The following is a 20987-nucleotide window of genomic DNA, read 5'->3' on the forward strand; positions in this document are numbered from 1 at the left end:
AAGTCACTTCAATATGTTTCAATGCCTTTTGGAGGTTCTGTGTGAATATGCCAAAAATCAGCTTTGGATATTTTCCTGTTTTATAATGCTGGAATAAAGTAATATTGCTGGAAAAGTTCTGGATTGATACATTATGTAAGGGTGCTTCAACACTTCTTTCTTCTGTTGAACACAAAAGAAGATACATTCAAGAATGCTGGTAACCAGACAGTTGACAGTAGCCACTGACTTCCATACTAGGGGAAAAACAATATGGGAGTCAATGGCTACCGTCCACTCTCTGGTTTACAACATTCTTTAACATTTCTTCTTTTGTGTTCAACAGAAGAAAGAAACTCATATAGGTTTGGAACAATATGAGGGTGAGTAAATGATGACAAAATTTTCATTTTTGTTCATCTCTGTGTCAGCAATGTGCTCCAGGCTACTACAGAGACACTAAAGGACTGTTCCTTGGGAAGTGTGTCCCCTGCAACTGTAACAGTCACTCTGATCAGTGTCTGGATGGCTCTGGGATATGTGTGGTGAGTTCTGCTCACCAAGTCATATATAATTCACATAACAGACATCAACATGGGCGATATATTGCTATTGCATATTCCACTGGTTATAGTAAAATGTCAAACTTCATGGAAAACAAAGTCTTAAATCCAAAAATGGATGTCGGAGCTGTACTCAGAGCTTCAATTAGGCATTAGCTGAAAGTTTAAATCTTTATACACAGAACTGCCGCCACAATACCGCTGGAAACCATTGTGAGAAGTGCCAGGGCGGTTTTCACGGTAACAACACAGTTGATGGCCATGCGGTGTCCTGCTCCAGCTGTCCCTGCCCGCTGCAAGTGGCTTCAAACAAGTCAGTGCCCTTATTTCATCATCCGGACAACTAATCTACCATTTCCTGTTATTCTCGAACCTATTTTTCTTAGTTTTTCTTTTGTTGATTTGCTTGTGCCAGTTTCTTCCTGGTTTCTTTGTATTTAACCCCCAAAAATAGTTGATTTCAGTGCTGGATATCCCAGATATCCCTATCATTCTCAGAGTATAGGATGTTTGTCTGTTTGATCTTGTTGTCAGTTTTGCCATTCGCTGTGTGGAGAAGCCCAAGCATATGCAGTGTCTGTGTATGCCTGGCTATGCTGGACCCAAGTGTGAAAGGTACAGTTATGAAACATCCACTTATTTTATTGTTATTCATTGACAATTCATTATTAATCAATAATAATCTGTATTACTTTATAAATCGTATTATTATTTTTCATAATAATAAATATAAATAAAATAGGGTTGTCGATTGAACATTAATTAATTATTTAGTTATGGAAAACAACACATTAAAAAGAGAGCCATGTACTTCATTCCTGAATGAATCAGCCATTTGAATGAATCTAATGACTCAACTGCCACCTACTGGCGGTTTTAGTTTCTTATTTAGAGTATTATTTCATTAATAAAATAACTTAATATTTCCATATTAATAATTTTCCCATGAAAGGTGAAAATTTACATTTACTCAACCTCATGTTGTTTCAAACATGTATGACTTTCTTTCATTGCAAGAAGATATTCTGAAAATGTTTGTAACCAAACTGTTGTGGTTACCATTGACTTCAATTGTGTGAAAAAAAAAATATACTGAGACATTTCTCAAATTAACTTCTTTTGTGTTCCACTGAAGAAAGAAAGTCATACATGTGTGTGAAACGAAATGAGGGAGAATAAATTACGATAGAACTTACATTTTTGGGTGAACTAAAACCCATTCATCTCATGGCATTCTATATGTAATTAATTTTATATATATATATATATATATATATATATATATATATATAAATAAGACCCCCGACAGGATGATGATCAGCCTGAAGGGGGTTATTTTGATAGAACCACCGGCTGGATGTACATTATCCCGCTTCTTACACGGCTACTTGAGTTAAGAGATACGGTAATATAGTCATTCATATATTGCACAGCATTTTGCCACATAAGTAATTATGGGCATAAGATATATTGATTTCAGATTAAACTGTTTTAAAATCGTACCTGTTTGTATCTCATAATCCAACAGTGTACAAAACAATAGTCACAAAATGGCAGCAGCTGCGTTTGTATGAAACAAGAGAGAGCGAATCCACAATACTAGATTGCATAATTAAATAACTGTAAACAAAATATTGATTCGACTGAGTTGAAATATTTTATTAGCTCACCAAACTCAAAACTTACACGAAGAAAAAACGTTCCTAGCAGGCGTATAGCACTGCTGACTTCAGTGACCCGGATGAGCCTGCGTTATCTGTTTTGAGCGGTTGTTATCTGGGATTAATTTACTTCTGGATGGCGCTATTGACCAATCAGAATCAAGTATTCCACAGAGCCGTGTAATAAGCGGCAGTGAACGGTCTGTAAATATATCTAAATACCAACTCAGATGCCAATTCAAATTATGGTTAAAAAAGTAAGTTTATGTACAATAAATTCTATGTCAAATCAAATAAAGTATTTCTTACTAAAGCCACTTTTTGTAATGGCTATTTAATGCTTTTCTCATTTAACAAAATAATAACTTTACATGATCGTTTGGGGGTAATTTTTCAGCCAAATTTTATGTGAGATTAATTTGTGATTAATTAGATAAATTGATCAGCACATCATATAATTAATTAGATAAAAAAAATTCACTTGACAGCCCTAAAATAAAAATAAAAATACCATTTAAATAAAATGATGAATTTAAATTATACATTTATTCTATCAAATTAAATAATTAATGCATTTATAATTTATAAACACAATAAATTATTATTACTATTACTTATTATTACTAGTCCACTAGAAAATCATAAATGAAAATCCTTAAATTACTTCTTTTCTGCATAATGCAGGTGTGCACCAGGTTACTATGGAAACCCAATGGTGATTGGCAGCACATGCCAGCCGTGCAACTGCAATGGTAACTCAGACCCCAACATGTTGTTCAGCGACTGCCACTCTTTGACAGGCGAGTGTCAGAGCTGCATGCACAACTCCGCCGGGCCGCACTGCGAAATCTGCGCCCCTGGTTTCTACGGTGATGCCATCACAGCCAAAAACTGCACCCGTAAGGCAACTTTTATACTCTAAAACTCATCTGTCATCTGGAAGGTGTTTAAAGTGTTCTCATGATTGTGTTTTTTCCCCCAACTGCACTACCCAGGATGCAACTGCTCTCCTTGTGGCACTGCACACTGTGACCCTCACACCGGCCAGTGCCACTGTAAGCCTGGAGTGGTGGGATCCTACTGTGACAGCTGTGAGGCATGTCTGCTTATCTTGTTTGTCTATTTATTTTAGTTTTTATTATTTAGTTTTGTCTCAGTACAGTAGTTGATGGTAATAATGTTGTTGTTTTTTAGGATGGGGCATTTGGCTTTGATTCCTGCACTGGCTGCCGTAAGTGTGATTGTGAAGCAGCTGCGGCGTTGGTTCAGCCATGTGACCCTGCTAACGGTTCGTGTGCCTGTCGGCCTGGGGTCAATGGACCGAACTGCCGCCAGTGTGCTCCAGGTTACTGGGACTACAGCCCTAATGGCTGCAAGAGTGAGTCTAAAGCACACATACACACAACACAAGGAAATATAACACATTATCTGTTGATTTTAATGAGGGGTGTGGTCTGTAGAGTGTGAGTGTAGGGGAGGTCGCTGTGACCCTCGCACAGGAGAGTGCCGCTGCACCGCAGGTCTGACAGGAAAGCAGTGCGACACATGTCTCAGTCAACACAGTGTTCTAGTGCAAAATGGAGCAGATGTGCACTGTCAGCGTGAGTACTGCTTCACTGGGCAACACACACTTCATTCACTCACACATTCAGTCATTCATTCATTTTGCTCACTCATTTTTTACAGTACTGTTCAAAGGTTTGAGGTCAGTAAGACATTTTTAAAATAAATTAATACTTTTATTCAGCAAGGATGCATTAAATTGGTCAAAAATGACAGTAATGGAATTTATAATATTAACAAGATATCCATTTCAAATAAATGAGGTAATCCTGAGAATAATGTATCAACAAAAATATGCAACAAGATTTTTGTTTCAACAAAAATATGCAACAGCACACTGTTTTCAACATTGATAATAAAAAGAAATGTTTCTTGAGCAGCAAATCAGCATATTAGAATGATTTCTAAAGGATCATGTGACACTGAAGACTGGAGTGATGATGCTGAAAATTCAGCTTTGATCACAGGAATAGATTACATTTTAAAAATATATTCTAATACAAAATGGTTGTTTTAAATTGTAATACTATTTCATAATATTATAGTTTTATTGTATGGACTTCTTTTAAAGTAATTAAAAAATCTTACCAACCCCAAACTTTTGAATGGTAGTGTACAGTATATATACACTCACTCAATAGCTGAATAATTAATTGAGTCAATAATTGATTTGCTCACTCATTCATTAATTCACTCTTTCAATACAAAGGCAAAATATAACAATATTTTTGTGGGTCGCAGACAGTTCATTTCACTCATTAGATGTGATTGAATGATGATGAGATGATTGTTGTGCATTATGTATTTAGCCTGTGACAGCTGTGTGATGGTTCTGTTGGAGGATCTGGACAAGATAAACCAGCTTTATCAGTCCGTCGCCAATCAGCTGACCAGCCTCAATGCCAGCTCAATGGCCTGGACTCAACTAAACCGCCTCAGTGCATCTATGAAGGACATTGCCGTGAGTCTCTCTCTCTTTCAGACACAAACACTCCCTCAGCTTTTACATTTTAGGATTTGCCCCACTTAAAATGTTAGATGTGTATTATTAGAATTATAACAATCTATAATTTTTATGCCACAGAATGCCATAACAAACTACAACAGAACTCTGGACGAGAGCAGGAACCGGGCCGATTTGCTGGAGGGAGAGCTGCAAATCATTGACTCGGATATTGAAGAGTTAGCGGAGAAGGTATGACAACATAACATCAGATGAACTTATTCTGTTTTCAAATCAAAGGGACCATAAAACCATTTGACCATATTGACAAATGGTCAGATTTGAGTTTTTTTGTGTGTGTGTGTGTGTGTGTCTGTGTAATAGGCCTCGGTCACGCAAAAGAAAGGAGATGCTTTAGAGAACAACACTAACTCCACACACACTAGAGCACAAGACCTGATTGGATTCATCAAAGGCATCATGGGAGATGTGCAAGGTGGGAGTGTGACAAAGTAGAACAGATAGAACTTGAAAAAAGCCTTATTACATTGACCACATTCAACTGACTTTTCTGTATCTGCCCAGACATTATACTGCAGGTGAACCGGACTGCACAGAATGAGACCAATGTGACTGATGACAAGGATCTGACTGGAAAGATAGCAGAGGTGGAGTCCATGCTCAGAGACATGCGCTTCAGGGGCTTTGACTTGCAGAGGAGACTAGCAGGAAATGAGCTAGAACAAGCCAACAAATGTGAGTGACAGGACAGACCGAGTCAATAAGAAATGTTCAACAAACTCAGCCTCTTTCATTTTATTGTGTAACATTTAACTGATCATTTTATAACCTTTCGAAGCTTATAATCCTTTATAAATATTTGATGTTGGATTGGAAAAATGGGTAACACTTCACTTAAAGCCTTTGTATATTATGCATAATAATAAAAGTATTTTAATGCATTAATTATGCCATGTAATGCAAGTTTGGTTACAATTATTTATGAAATAAAAAATATTATGCATAAGGAATACTTTTATAATGAATTATACATAAAGGCTTCAAATAAAGTGTTAGTTAAACATTTATCTAGATTACTTAATTTTAAAAAGCTGAAACTTTTGTATTCACATTTATGTGTTACATGTTTTTACCGTGTTTAAAAGGGATAGACCTTTATAGTTGTTGTCTCTCTGTAGTGATAGATCGTGTGAAAAATGAGGTTGCAAACCGGACTTTAAATAATGAGGCTGTGGCAGAGAACATCAAAAACAAACTGAACCAGTTCAATCAGCAGCTGATGGACCTGAGAGATGCTCTGAATGAGGCCGTCAACAACACCGCACACACCGTAGAAGCCAACAACATTAACCAGAAACGCATGGAGGAGGTCCAGGTAATCATTCAAACACACGGACACACACCCAGGATTTGGAAAATTAATTGGAACTATTTACTGCATTGCAATTAAATTCAAAATAACATTATTGTGTTTTTCTAGAAAATAATAAATAACCTGCTTGAGAAGCAGAAGGAGGTGGAGGACCTGAAGCAGATGGCAGAGGATGATGTGGCCCAGGTCAACGACCTGCTCTCCATGCTCCAGGACTCTAAAGAGGTTTGTAGAATCATTACATTTCTGTATTTACCATAAAAGAACTTTACTGAGCACTGGATGCTGTGTTCCCGCTATCAGGATTATGAGCGCCTGGCCGCTCAGTTGGACGGAGCGAGACAGCCCTTAGCTGAGAAGGTGCAGAAGTACGCTCCATCCGCCAATAAAATTCCCCTGGTGGAGGCTGCAGAGAAACACGCTGAAATGCTGGACCGGCTCGCCAAGAATCTTTCCAGGTGTGTGATCCATATATTGTCAACTTATATGGGGTTTTTGGGGCACGTTAAAATGACAACGATGTACTAAAATGGAAAAGTTTTTCCTTTGCATTTTTTGTGTACTGATGACAACATTGTCAAAACGATCCCCGTTCACACGGATCTGTGAAAAATGACTAAAAACAGGCCAGGCTATTCTGCTGCCAGGGCAGTAGTTGGCGATGTCGCTTGGTAAAGAAACACTACGCGCCAATAGACTGAACACGTAATATACGCATAATGTCACCGGTTTCACAAATTGACTTTTTCATTTTCAGACAATAATGGCATCATTTTCAAAAACGTGCACTTTGAAACCATTGAAAAGTTTTCAAGTTTGCATTTTCAGGCCCCCAAAATGCCAAGGTCGTGTAAATCAATGGCCAAAACGCATAAAAAGTTTTCAGTTTTTAGTTGAAAACAGTATCGTGTAAATGGCCTCTTAATGGACGATTCTGGAGCTAGTATCTTGATAGCAGTCTGATGGCCAATGTAATCCCTGTTTACATTATTTAATAGTAGCAAAGGAAACATCCACAAAAATGCTGAAGTGAACAATTATTTTACACAATATTTTATGTAATTATTTTATACATTTTACACAAAGCAAGTTTACTCATAGAACACATTTCATACACATTGATAATTTAAAAGTGCGTAACTTAAAAACAGAAAACAAAAGTAAAGACAGTTTAAAAATAATTTAAGTAACATATACATACATGGCCATGATTGATAAAAATAAATAAAAAGGAAAAAAATGTGTTAAAGGATAAAATGAAATAAAATTATGCAGTGCATTGACTAAAAATTCAGCATCCTGCTAGTCAATAACAAAATTGCCATAATAAAGCATTCATTGTGCCATATTGTACGTTGCACTTTCTCTCATTCATAGTAATATGAGTGCACCGTCTTCTAAAGTATATCTAAAGTCTTTGGTATTAGTCAATTTCGGCATCGCCATATATTGTGCACATACCGGTACTTGTATTCTCTGATGGTACCTCTTTGAATACGTTGAATGTGTTTTAATATGTAATATTGCCCTGTGGTCATGTGTTTGTTGTTGTGCAGTCTGATATCCAGCTCCAATCAAGACGGTTTCATACAGCGTGCCCTGAACGCATCTCGCGCGTACACTAACATTATAAACAGTATACTGGAATCTGAGACTGCTGCTAAGAAAGCCAAACAAGCTTCAACTGAGGCTCTGAAGGTACAGTCAACCACACACACACACACACACACACACACACACACACACACACACACACACACACACACACACACACACACACACACACACACACACACACACACACACACATGTGTCCATGCACATCACTGCACCTTTATTAATCCATTTTAATTACTCTTTAAACATGTATACATACACTTACAGTTTATTCAACTTTAGTTCCTTTGTAAGTCACATGCATTTAGATTGTATTGTTTTTTATATGATCTAGAACATAAAGGACAAAGACCTGTCTCTGGAAGCTACTGCACTCAATAATAAGAGTACTGAACTTGTGAAGGCAGCAGAGGAACTGAAAAACAGCAGTCAAAGTAAGAACAGCAAACTCTACTCTGGATCTGGGTCTAACAGCCACTTTGCCCACTTCTATTAAGATACATCTTTGTTGTTGTGAACCTCTGTCTAATGTTGGCCTATACTATATATTTGTCAGGTTTAAAGCCACGTGTGGACTCCATACAGAAAGGTTTGCAAGATGCTGAAAAGAAGAAAGAAAAGATGCTGCAAGACCTAAAGAACATTCAGAATAACCTTAATGTCAGCCGAGGTGAGAGGTCAAAGTCCTTAGTCTTCCAAGGTCTATTGTGACCTTACTAATAACAAGCTATAAATAGACTACCATTCAAAATGCTAGGGTTGGTAAAATGTTTTCATGTTTTTGGAAGAAGTCTCTTATTCTCACCAAGAGTGCATTTACTTGATCAAAAATACAGTTAAAATGGTGATATTGTGAAATATTATTAGTTTTAAATATCTGTTTTCTATTTGAATATATTTTAAAATGTAATTTATTGATGTGATGTCAAAGCTGATTTTTCAGCATCATTACTGCAGTCTTCAGTGTCACATGATCCTTCAGAAATCATTCTAATATGATGATTTGCTGCTCAACAAACATTTATGATTATTAGCAATGTTAAAAAAAGTTATGCTACTTAATATTTTAGTGGAAATGTGAAACATTTTTTTCAGGATTCTTGGATTAATAGAAAGTTCAAAAGAACTGCATTTATTTGAAATCTTTTATAACATTAATAATGTCTAAAGTACTAAAAACAAATATTAATGTAATTATCAATGTCACTTTTGATCAATTTAATGCCTCCTTGCTGAATAAAAGTATTATTTCTTAAAAAGTCTTATTGACCCCACACTTTTGAATGCTAGTGTATATATTTGAGTCTGTCGAGAGAAGTTTAGCTTTATTAAATCAAAACCATGACCTAAACAATGTTGTTGAAATGTGTTTGAAATGTTTCAGAAGACATAGCCAACGACATCACAGCAGCTAAGAGTGCAGTGGAACAGGCTAACAACACGGTGGCTAATGTTAGCAATGCGCTGGCTCCAATTCAGAAGCAGCTGGAGGAATGGCAGAAGCAGTACGGAGACTCCAACGCCACCAGCGATGATATCAACAAAGCCCTCAGTGACGCCAATAAGTCAGGTGTGTGATAGTGAGAGTTCGTGAGTGAGCATGTGTGACCTTGACCTGCCTTTCACATAGAGTCCAATGTATTTCCATGTTCCTGCAGTGGTGGCACTGAGCGACACTCTTCCTCAGCTGATGAAGAAGTTGGATCGTCTGCAGAACACCTCATTTCAGCCGTCCAACATCTCCGACAGCATCCAGAGGATCCGCCAGCTCATTGAGAAGGCTCGCAACGCCGCCAACAAGGTACAGCTCTTCAAAAAAAGTCATTTTTTAAGAGCTCTAGGATTCTAGATAAATTGAGAATCCCAATTGTTTAAAACCGAGATCACAATTCTCCCTCGATTCTGATTGGAAAACTGAACAAAATAACGTCGCTAGAGTTTCTGTGAAAATGCTAATTGCTGCAGTTTATTTAAAAATGTTTTATTAAATTGAATTTGAAAATTTGCAGAGGGGCGAACTGAATTTAAAAAATTGTTTTAATGACTGATTCAGTGACTAACTTGTAAAGACTTCACTTGTTTCATTACTGGATGAATCAGTGTTTTTGAATGAATCTCTTGAATGATTCAAAGGCAGATACATTTAACAGTCACTTGTCGCCACCTACTGGTGTAACGATGCAATCGATCTTTATTTGTGTGTCAATTTACTTGGTGATTTACTCTATTTCAATCACTACTGTAGACATCAGTGTTTATATCTGAACTATAAACTTTTATCCCAGTACTTCTGTGATAATTTGAATTGCTGTAACACAGAAATATCGATACTGTGAGGTTGAAAACACTGTTTGTAAAGCCGTTTCATACCTACATGACAACTACTCTCTCTGGATCAGCAGCAGCGCCAACACAGATCTGAATGTTCGCTGTGATCGTTCTTGTCAAAGGTTTAATAGTCAGAGACGAATTGCTGTTTCGGAATAAGATTGTGTGGGTGTTTGAATCGAGATCCCGATCTTTTAATGATTAATTGTGCACCTCTACAGGAAGATAGTAAAGTATTCTCAGTATTCCATAAAGTGTTGCTACAGACAATGACTGGACTGTCCTTCCTTCAGGTGACCGTGTCAATGCTTTTTAATGGTAAGTCAGGAGTACAAGTGAGGAGGCCCAGTAACGTGGCTGACCTGGCAGCTTATTCATCACTACAAATGTACATCAAGCTACCACGTGCCACACGTGGACGACGGCAAACCGAAACCAAACCACAGTTTGTCTTCTACCTTGGAAACAACGACGTAAGCCAACTTCCTCAGCCTAACATTGATTTGTACCTTTGTATGTTATGCAAATTGAGCTTTTTGATATTTTGCATGTATTATTCAATTATTATTTTAAAGCTTTTTTATGTCACACATGTATAATTGAATATAAACACATGCTTCTGTGCTGTATATGTGTTGTAGTCAAGTAAGGACTATATGGCAATGATGCTGGAAGGAACAAAGCTGCGCTGGTACTTTAATGTGGGAGGAGATACAGCACAGGTGCTAATGACTGAGGGCGTGAATAGTGAATACTTCAACAAACTCATCCTGGAGAGGTGGGAAACACACACACCATCATTACCGACACACATCTGTTGGGCTTAGACTTTCATTGATATTATTTTCTAGCTGTATTTCCTTTACACTGTATTTGTGTATTGTGTGTGTTCAGGACTGTACAGTATGGTCAGATGGCAATGTCCACAGATTCAGAAGGCACAAAAATAGTTAAACAAATCATGGAGGCAGGAGGAGAAAATGGCCTGCTCAACCTGCCAGCTGAGGAGACCGTGTTTTATGTCGGAGGTTATCCCAGCAATTTCAATGTGAGTAATGCTGAACACTTATCCATGGAGCGGAATAGAATAGAGACTCGCGATTGGGCACTTTTGTCTTGAGCCAATAAGCAAACACCACAGTAACCACCTAGAACTCTCTAGCAATAATTCTATAAAGGTTATAAATGATAACCTATAAATGATGCACTATATATGCTACCGTTCAAAAGTATTTGTTTTAGTCATTTAATATTTTTATTCAGCAAGGATTCATTAATTTGATCAAAATTGATAGTAAAGACATTTATTGTTTAGTAAAGGCTATTGTTTCTCCTAGCAGTGCTGGATTTCAACAGTTGTTGAATATATGTTCCGATTATGGGCTCAAATATGATGTGCAGTATAATGCTAAAAAGAGTGTTGTCATGATATGCAGAACAAAAGGGGATAAAGACCTCAACTTTCCAGTTTTTTATCTGTCAGGTAAATTGCTAAGTATTTGTAATAAAACAAAATACCTGGGGCACTTCCTCACAGATCAATTGTCTGATGATGATGACATGTATAGGCAGTGTCGTATGCTTTATGCTCAAGCTAACATGTTAGCAAGAAAATTCTATGTGTTCAGACCATGTTAAGATGAGGCTCTTTCAAGCCTACTGCACTCCACTCTACACTGCCCCATTGTGGACCACGTTTAAAAAGACAACCATACATAAGCTTCAGATGGCCTATAATGACTGTATGCGGATATTGCTTAAAAAAAACTAGGTGGTGTAGTGTAAGTGACTTGTTCTGTAAGGCAAGAGTCAACACTTTCCAGGCTCTATTGAGAAATCTGATGTACAAATTTATTGGTCAACTGGATGGATCTCAGAATGGCATATTAATCTACTGACAAATCCGAGTAAAAGTGTTGTGCGATACCAGTCACCTTTGTGGAAGCACTGGTATAACTGTCTTTTATAATTGGTAATTGTGGGTTTTAAGGAGGTGTTGGGTGTCTGTAATGTTGTATGGTTTTCTAATGGACCCTGAGTCTGACAAAAAAGTTGAACTATAATGTTACAAACGATTTGAAAACAAATGAATGCTGTTCTTTTGAACTTTCTATTTATCATAGAATCCTGACATAAGAAATGTTTCTTGAGCATCAAATCAGCATAATGGAATGATTTCTGAAGGATCATGTGACACTCAAGTAATGATGCTGAAAATTCAGCTTTGATCACAGAAATAAAGTACTTTTTAAATTATATTCTATTAGAAAACAGTTTTTTGAAAATGTAATAATATTTGAGAGTTTTACGTTTGATCAAATAAATGCAGCCTTGGTGAGCATTAGAGACTTCTTTCAAAAGCATTATAAAATCTTACCGACCCCAAACGTTTGAATGGTAGCAATGGTATATTGGTACTATAACATTTATCGGCTGATGTTATAGAAATTATAATTTATTGTTTTCGGTCAATATTGGATATTTAATAATTTGCCCTGTTTTTAAATTGAGATTACATATGCATCATCTAACACTCACTTAAAGTTCATCTTTAAAAATACTTTATAATTGAATGTCAAGTCACATTTATTATATAGCTCTTTATACAATACAGAGCAGTTACAAAAATTGCTATAATAAACAGGAAAATAACCGTCTTAATATTGTATAATTCAGCTGTAAAGCATCTCTACAGGAGACAATAGTGTCGTCATCCAGCGTATTTTGTTCTCATCTATATAGTGTCAGTGCAGTCAAACGAATAATATTACTGAATATTAACTTAAGCAAGCCAAAGGTTACAGTGGCGAGGAAAAATAGCTTACAGGAAAAATTAGCTGGCAGTAATAGAGTAAAAAAAAAAACTCAATAACACTGTTAAATCTTTAGCAAATCTAAAAATGAATATCTGTTTTTTCATACTGTACATTATATTATTAAGATGCCTAAATTCACTTGTAGCATTTAAGATGAGTGATTTTAGTGTTTCATTTTGTATTTAACCAGAGAAAATATAGAATTTGTCAATATAATAATATGTCTAGCAAGAATGACTGTATCTGTAAAATCTCACAATCTCAATGTTTGTCTCTCTCAAACACTCACAGCCTCCTGTGGATCTGAACATAACATCTTCAAACTTCTTCATGGGCTGCCTGGAGTTGCTAAGTCTAAACGAAGAACTAATCAGCCTCTATAACTTTGAGAAAACCTTCCACATGAACACCAACACTGACATCCCTTGTTCACGGTCAGAGGGGTTTTATTTGTTTATTGAAGGATAAACTCTTTGTGAGAGTGCATTCCTTGTAAAATCACTTCATGTGTTAAAACAGGAAGAGGCCATCCAATACGCCTGAATGGACAGTTGATGGAGTGTATTTTGATGGATCAGGCTATGTTGAGGTTCTGTTCGAAACTCTGAAGGACGACCGTGTGTTTGAGCAGAATGTCAAACTCATCTCGCAAAACGGCATTCTGCTGTCGTTCCAAAGAGACGTGAGACTTCTTGTGTTTTGTATGATTCGTGAATTTTAGACACTTTATCATGAGTTAATGTCATTTTTCTCCGTCGATTGTCCCTTCTCAGGATAAGTACGTGACTGTGGCTGTGCATGGCGGCCTTCTGAAGGTCTTCTATAACGTTGAGGGAACGTTGAACGAGCTTACCGACCCACAACAGTCAAAACTAAAAATCGGCAATGCTCAGGCCAAATTTGTGAGTGGAACCCTCTATGTATTCCTGTCTATTCCTGCCAGATGTCAAGATTGTTTTATTCATTTCAGTGTTTTCTGTGTTTTTTGTTTTCAGTTGGATGTCATCTTTCAACTTTCTAAAAGGGAAATGCTAGTGAGGCTAGATCGTCAGAAGGTCTACTCGCTTTCCAGTAAAGAGCTCAACTTCACAGGAAGATACTTCCTGGGTGGAGTGCCAGAGGACCAGATGCCCGAGAGGTGACCACGCAAATATTTCCATTGATAAGTTATATTTAGATCCATTTTGGCATAGGCTGTGTAATTAACTATCTGTTCATATCATTGCAGTTTAAAGAGCGTGTTTCATAAGCGTGGCTCCATAAAGGGCTGCCTTAGGACCATAAAGGCCTTGAGAAGCTTTGTTCAAATTAAGACCATGAAGAGTGTAGGGATCAGCTATGGCTGTCCAGAAGACCTGCTGGTGAGAGCCTCATCATACATGCCTCTTTAGGGTTGGGAATCCACGTTCAGTTCTGCTCATAGTGTTGGAATATCTGCTTTCTTCTGCAATGAGGGAACATACTTGTATTCACTCAGTTATTTGTGAAAAATGAGGCCTCCAAAATCTGGGATATGAAGTAACGAATGCTGCTATGGTAAATTCTTAAAGTCTTTCTAAATTCTAAAGTCTCACCTTTGATCACCAAAATGACATATTTATGTCGTAATATAGCTTGAATGTAACTCTACACCCTTGCTTCATTTAGTATACGTTGTTCTATGAATATGCAAATCAGCCCCGCCTCCACTCACTCACACCAGCTCAGATTGAGAACCATTGGGTTAACTTTACTCAAGTTACTGTAGTAAATGCTGCACATTTGTATCGCTCTTTACAATGTCGGACACATAACGGTAATTAATATGTTTCGCCTTTTGCTTGACTATGTTATCAATCAGCTAATAATGTGTTGTTAATGTTACACAAACAAACCATGTTCCCGTTCGCCAACTCAGAATCAGACAGCTGCCATTCAGTATCCTTACACTGAACACTTTAAACAACTTAGAATGTCAGTGCCAGTGGAGAAAGGCATATAGTTCATCATAACATCATAACATACATCATGTACAGTACATTATAAGTAAGAATAAAATAATAATAAAAACAAGCTAAAATCGCTCAGCAGAATCAGAATTAGAACCAGAATCTGTTAAGATGTTATGATTCCCAACCCTACTGTTTCCGCTGCATGTGACCTCTACTGTACCAAGTTAAGATCTGCGTGTGTTTATGTGTGTTTGTGTTGTTGTTTTTAGTTTACTCGTGAGGCTCATTTCACTGGTGAAGGTTACCTAGGCTTAAAGATGGAGAATGTACTGGATTCTACAGACAACTTCTATGCTGGCATCGGCTTCAGAACAGATCAGCAAAATGGACTCATGTTTTACCATCAAGGCCAGGTACAAATTACACGGAGTCATATTTGAAGTACATAAAACAATGTTTTTTTAAAACATTAAAAACACATTTAAAACATATACAAAAATATAATGTTTGTGTGTGTCCCTTCAGAGTGATGTGTGTCAGGTGGTCTTAGACAGCGGCCATGTAGTAGTAAGTGCTGGCAACGTAGGAGTCAAGTCTCAGAAGACATACAACGACGACAACAGTCACTATGTTGCATTTTACCGCAACACAAATGGGTACGCCACTGTATGTTTGTTATAGATCTATTATTACATTGTGTTTGTGTACAGGTTTAAGACTATTTCTGTCTTTGATTAGGTTGCGCATTTATATAGATGATGTCCTTGAGAGTGGAGGAAAAGCTGTCAGTGTGGACACCAGCAGGGCGGCGCTGCAGTCTGACATTACCTATGTGGGCGGCACACCTCCGTCAAACGGCCTCACCAACCTCACCGGCTGCCTCAGTAACTTCTTCATGAAGAGGTGTGTGTGTGTGTGTGTGATGCAGAGAGTGAGCATTGGGGAATCATGCTAAATTAATCATCCACTTAAATCTTATACCTGTATGAATGTATAGGCTGCATGAAAAGTTACAGTTAGATCTGCTGTTTTCATTTCTGCATTGTGTTCTTAGAATTGATGAAACCAAGGTCGTAGATCTGAAATCAGCTCAAGAGGGACACAAATACACCTTTGTTTGCCCCGCCGCTTCAGTCCCACTGGAGATACTGGATTCACCACGACAAAAGAATCCAAAGGTACTGTTTTAACTGAAGAATATTTTATTTTATTTTATATATATATATATATATATATATATATATAAAATAATCATATTATTTCAATAAGAACACATAAATATTTTATTATCTGGAATATTATATTGTGTTTGACATTGTATGAATCGTTATTTTAATAAGAACGCATAGTTTTTTTTATAAATATTATTGTTTTCATTAATGTTAAATAATGAAATAATCACTATTTTAATAAGAAAATGTTTATATATATATATATATATATATATATATATATATATATATATTAATGCAGAAGGAAGAGTTAATTTTTGTTAATATTATTTATTTCTTGATTGTATTATTTTGTTATATGATTAATATTAAATAATCAAATTATTTCAAAAGAGCATATGAAATGTGTGTCTGTTTGTGAAAATACAGAACAAGCCTCAAGGAAGTTCGAGGACTCGATTGTTGCTCAAGTCCTGTCAGGGTGAGATGTCGGTCCAGGAGGAGGACGCCCATCATTTCAGTGGCTCCTCCCACAGCCACCTGAGATTTGATTCACTGCCTCAAGCGTTTAGCAAGGCGTGAGTGTTTCAAAAAACTGCTTTAGTTTAAACCATGTGTAGTAGATAAGTCCTTGTTATGACTGATGGCTAAATGGCTGATATTAAAGTTATGTACTGTTTTGTATGTTTTGTAATTAAAACACACTCAAAATAAAGTCAGAAGTTTTGATATTACTAAATTATTACTGATTTTAATTATTCACTTTAAGTGAGTATTAGATGACCGCAAATGTAATCCAAATGTAAAGAAATGGGGAAATGAGCATGCACTATTAAAAATCAGTAAAATATAACTAATACTGACCAAAAAAGTAACTAATATCGATCAAAAATCTAAGGTAATATATAATGCATTGTAAACTTTTGCAGGCCACACATCTCTCTGGGTGTGCAAGTGAACTCTTCGAGTGGACTGGTTTTCCACACAGGAGAGAAGGGCCAGAGAACCATGATGCTCTCTGTGTCTGATGGCCATCTGACGCTGCAGGTCAATGGTGGACGGAGGAAGACTACTATACGCAGCAGAAAGAAATATAACGACGGCATGTGGCACACGGTTCGTATGTTGATGTGCATGTTTTTAGACATAAATTCATGATTTTTTTCCAAATCTCAATTTTTTTTTTACAATGCACTCATGCAGGTGTTTGTGAAAGTGGAGGGTGAAAGGGCCTTTCTGACAGCTGACGGCATCGACACCCAGAACAAGAGGGTGACGGGTGGAGGGAAGAGTCAGTTTGGTGCTCCTCTCTTCATCGGTGGACTTCCCTCAGACCACAGCGCAGCTGAGGTAAACACTGTATTACAGACACTGTAGCTCTCTTCAGAGCCACTGCTGCCTACATAAGCCGCGTTTCCATTACCCTTTAAATTGCGCAAATTGAAATTGCGAAAATACGCCCAATGGAAATAAGTCAAATTCGCAAAAACTCCCATTTATCGCAAAAAAGTTTTACGCTCGCATGAGGTGGTTTTTCAGGCAATTCGAAAAATAAATATTTCGGAAACAGTTTTTGCGCATTTACAGGTCAACTGACGTAGATGACGCGGTATGTTTGGACAGACATTGTCATTAATGATTGGATAACACATATACATCTCCTTTGATTAATTATAATGGCCAGTGCAGTGGCAGGGATATACATAAACCTACCAACGTCCGTTGCCATGATTTTTGGATTGACTTTTCGCGAGAGGAAAAAATTAAGTATTAATCGCATAACATCTGTTAATGGAAACGCCGTCATTTCACAATAGTTTTTGGTCTAAATTTGGAAAAAAACGCGAAAGTTTTGCGCAAATCTGTAATGGAAACGTGCATCCAGTCAACATCTTCTGTCATGGAAGTGACTGAAACACTCGACATGGGCGGAAACTCAACGGGTCACAAATATTGCAAAGCAATCAAGACTCGAAATTGATTTCAACAAAGTTGCACACACAAATGTTGGAAAAGAAAGTTTATTTTTAATTAGATTGAACTATTTTTTATTTTAATTGAAATACAACTCTCCGTCCACATATTTTCATTTTATTTTATATTAAATCTTTTTTTTTTTTATAATAGTAATATTTTATTTAGATAAGAATGTAAAAACATGAATATATTTGTTTTATTTGGATTATTCTATTGTTTTAATATTGTATTATTTTGTTATTATAAATCATTATTAACAGGTCTCCGTCCTGTTTTTTCACTGAGCTCATTTCTAAGCGTTTAAGGATTGCATTATCCCTCAAGAATATTTTTAATGCTGCCACCCATGATAGCCTAAAAAGCTGTTTTGGTGGGCAGCTCAATAGAGTGCCTCTATAGAATTGAAATCTATAGAATTGATTTTAAGTTATCGTTAAAAATCTAGTAAAGATCTAGTAAAAATTCCATTCATTTTCTCCATACAGAAATTGATTTTTAACGATAACTTATAAACCTTTAAAGACTGTCTTACTGTGAGCAACAAGGTTGTTAGTCTATTTTTTTGCTGCTATTGAAGCCACTCAGCCCAGTTTTAAAATAATCCTGTTTAACAGCAGAATTTGTGATGGAAAAACTACATTACCCATGATGCTGTATAGAAAATTCCACCAATCAGAGAGTCGGAACAAGCAAAGTGTGCCAAAAGATCTCTCTTAAGCCCCGCCCACTCCCATAAAGTATGACTCAAATGACGTAACTGAGTCGGTACTTAAATATTTGAATAAATATGCATATTTATGATATAATCAAAAACACTCTCAAAATATTTACATATTTGAATACATGCGTATGCATGCATTTTTTGCAATAAACCTAAAATATATTGTTTTTAGATATATAATCATAATTTTTTTTAATGAGCAGTTTTATATTTCTCCATCATTTTTAATTCCATTTTGGTGTTTGCAGTGCTTCATGGAATTGTAGTTCTTTCCCTCACTAAAGCTGTTAAGTACACAGACTTGTACCTTTTATATTTGTGTCAGATTTTCAAATAGTTTTTTGCTTCAAATCAAAGTTTGTAATGTTATGATTCACCTCGTAGCAGCCTTGGTTCATGGCTAATAATGGTTTAACAAAAACTTTTAAGCAAACCCTATGGGAGAAATGAATGGAAAACATATTTCTAGAACCAGCGCCGCTGCACTCTTCAGGTTTATCTGAATATATTGTTCTGAGAGCAAATTGTTTCCAAAATGCTTTTGTGATGTTGACCTTTCTTTCTTTCTATTTCTCTGTCAGGCTGGTTTCGTTGGCTGTGTGCGGGATCTGAAACTGAACGAGGTGCCGCCACAGAGCCCCTCTCACAGTGTGGGAGTGACACCCTGCTACCAGCAGCCCCTCCAGCCCGGGGTTCACTTCTCCAGTCAGGGCGGATATCTGACCCTCGGTGAGCCTCTCACTTCACATCGCTCCACCTGATCCGTCAGTCAAACACACTTCAGATTTCATTCTCTCCATCTCTGCATGTTAGACGAATCGCTGACGTTGGGTCGGGACCTCGAGGTCCAGCTGGAGGTCCGTGTGGTTTCAGACTCCGGGCTCCTGCTGCACGCTGGAGCCAAGAAAACTCAACAGCTGAGTCTCTATCTGAACCAGGGCCAGGTGACACAGCCATGCACTTAAACACAAACACACAACCTAGATAGATAAATATTAAGTCTGGTTTTTAAAACAAAGAACAGAAGCGATGGCAGCATGACGGTTAGTATGTGTCAACATAGGGAAATTCATGTACACACTATGTTCGGAGTTCTTTTTAAACATAAGGTGTCCATGTAAACGCAGCTATTGTAATGAGAGGTCAGAGAATATCCACAAATCATTTAGGGTTGGTCTGATGGTCATTGGGACAGGTCCATACTCCAGTTTGAAGTGTGTGTTTGTTCTGTGCAGGTGACTGTGTTGATGAACAGTGGCAGTGGAGAGTTTTCAGTCAGTCTCACACCAGAGGAGTCACTCTGTGATGGAGGTTGGCACACTGTTACAAGTGAGTCATACCCTTGAAAAACAATCATACTGCATTTAACACTTGTGGTGCGTTTTAAATAAAATAGACATCTGTTATGTTCGGGTCAAAAATTATGCTTTTAGACATAAATTTTGTACAATTGGGTATATGCTTATCTAGATGTAAAAATGGGTGTATGCTTATGTAGAAGCATTTTACCTGGCTATATGTTAGTCAGTGGTGGTAGAAACAAACTGTATTGTATATAACTGAAAATGAGAATACTTACAAACATGTTAGGCATAAATCAGTACTGTTTTTATTTTCTGAAACATTTATGAAATCAAATGTTCTGAAGTTTGTATTCAATTTATTTGAAGATTGAAGGCATTTTGAAATGGAAATTAAGATTATATATAATTTTTTTCCAGTGGTGGATGAAGTACACAAATCAAGTATTTGAGTAAAAGTACAGATACCCCAATACAATTTAATTAGTGACCATGTTTTTATGGAATGTAGTGGAGTCAAAATTACACAATTATGCTCTGGAATCAAGTGAAGTAAAAGAAAAGGAAAAGTTTCCCAAAAATAAAAATACTAAAAGTACTGCTACTTGAAAAATGTACTCAAGTACAGCAACCATTATTGTTCACCACTGACTTTCTTTTGTTTTTATCTCTTCATTGCTTCAAAACCCTATCCAAGTAGAATACAAGGGTTAACATATATAGATACTACAAGAGTATCTATTCTAATCTGTTTGCCATATAATTTCACACTTTAATATTTGTGGTTTTAGTTGTGAAGAAGAGCAATGTCATCCAGCTACACGTGGATTCGGCAAGTGAACATGGAGTGGGTCCCAAACAGAGCAGATCGAACGGGGGCAAAGAGACTGTCTATCTGGGGGGCGTACCGGGTATGACACCTGAACGCTTTTACAATTCCTATCAGAGAACATGCCGTTTTCAAATCAAGAATCTTGCATTGATATAATGAGGTAAGATGCTCAATGTAATTAAGCCTTTTG

The 20987-nt window shown here is 36.9% G+C and overlaps 1 protein-coding gene across 3 annotated transcripts in view; it reads left to right on the top strand.

Annotated features, from left to right (window-relative positions):
• The window catches only part of lama5 (laminin, alpha 5), an 89361-nt gene that overhangs the window by 67733 nt on the left and 641 nt on the right, over window positions 1-20987 (top strand). For 2 of the 3 annotated variants that reach the window (XM_077214193.1, XM_077214191.1), the window contains exons 42-79: window positions 411-524; window positions 725-855; window positions 1077-1157; window positions 2888-3102; window positions 3199-3299; window positions 3398-3581; window positions 3664-3804; window positions 4576-4727; window positions 4851-4961; window positions 5094-5205; window positions 5295-5465; window positions 5909-6105; window positions 6211-6327; window positions 6406-6560; window positions 7659-7800; window positions 8054-8153; window positions 8276-8389; window positions 9104-9289; window positions 9378-9520; window positions 10341-10520; window positions 10689-10825; window positions 10942-11095; window positions 13155-13297; window positions 13383-13545; window positions 13637-13765; window positions 13859-14001; window positions 14092-14224; window positions 15064-15207; window positions 15320-15450; window positions 15533-15697; window positions 15849-15972; window positions 16396-16544; window positions 16896-17082; window positions 17170-17316; window positions 19246-19393; window positions 19478-19608; window positions 19900-19993; window positions 20757-20876. In XM_077214193.1, coding sequence (XP_077070308.1) covers window positions 411-524; window positions 725-855; window positions 1077-1157; window positions 2888-3102; window positions 3199-3299; window positions 3398-3581; window positions 3664-3804; window positions 4576-4727; window positions 4851-4961; window positions 5094-5205; window positions 5295-5465; window positions 5909-6105; window positions 6211-6327; window positions 6406-6560; window positions 7659-7800; window positions 8054-8153; window positions 8276-8389; window positions 9104-9289; window positions 9378-9520; window positions 10341-10520; window positions 10689-10825; window positions 10942-11095; window positions 13155-13297; window positions 13383-13545; window positions 13637-13765; window positions 13859-14001; window positions 14092-14224; window positions 15064-15207; window positions 15320-15450; window positions 15533-15697; window positions 15849-15972; window positions 16396-16544; window positions 16896-17082; window positions 17170-17316; window positions 19246-19393; window positions 19478-19608; window positions 19900-19993; window positions 20757-20876 — 5389 coding nt within the window. The remainder of the gene's footprint in view (window positions 1-410; window positions 525-724; window positions 856-1076; window positions 1158-2887; window positions 3103-3198; window positions 3300-3397; window positions 3582-3663; window positions 3805-4575; window positions 4728-4850; window positions 4962-5093; window positions 5206-5294; window positions 5466-5908; window positions 6106-6210; window positions 6328-6405; window positions 6561-7658; window positions 7801-8053; window positions 8154-8275; window positions 8390-9103; window positions 9290-9377; window positions 9521-10340; window positions 10521-10688; window positions 10826-10941; window positions 11096-13154; window positions 13298-13382; window positions 13546-13636; window positions 13766-13858; window positions 14002-14091; window positions 14225-15063; window positions 15208-15319; window positions 15451-15532; window positions 15698-15848; window positions 15973-16395; window positions 16545-16895; window positions 17083-17169; window positions 17317-19245; window positions 19394-19477; window positions 19609-19899; window positions 19994-20756; window positions 20877-20987) is intronic. The other variant, XM_077214192.1, reaches the window with a different exon arrangement.

This window comes from Siphateles boraxobius, unplaced genomic scaffold (assembly GCF_051911475.1).
Source record: "Siphateles boraxobius isolate OS27281-9 unplaced genomic scaffold, OSU_SipBor_1 68, whole genome shotgun sequence".
Lineage (NCBI taxonomy): Eukaryota > Metazoa > Chordata > Actinopteri > Cypriniformes > Leuciscidae > Siphateles > Siphateles boraxobius.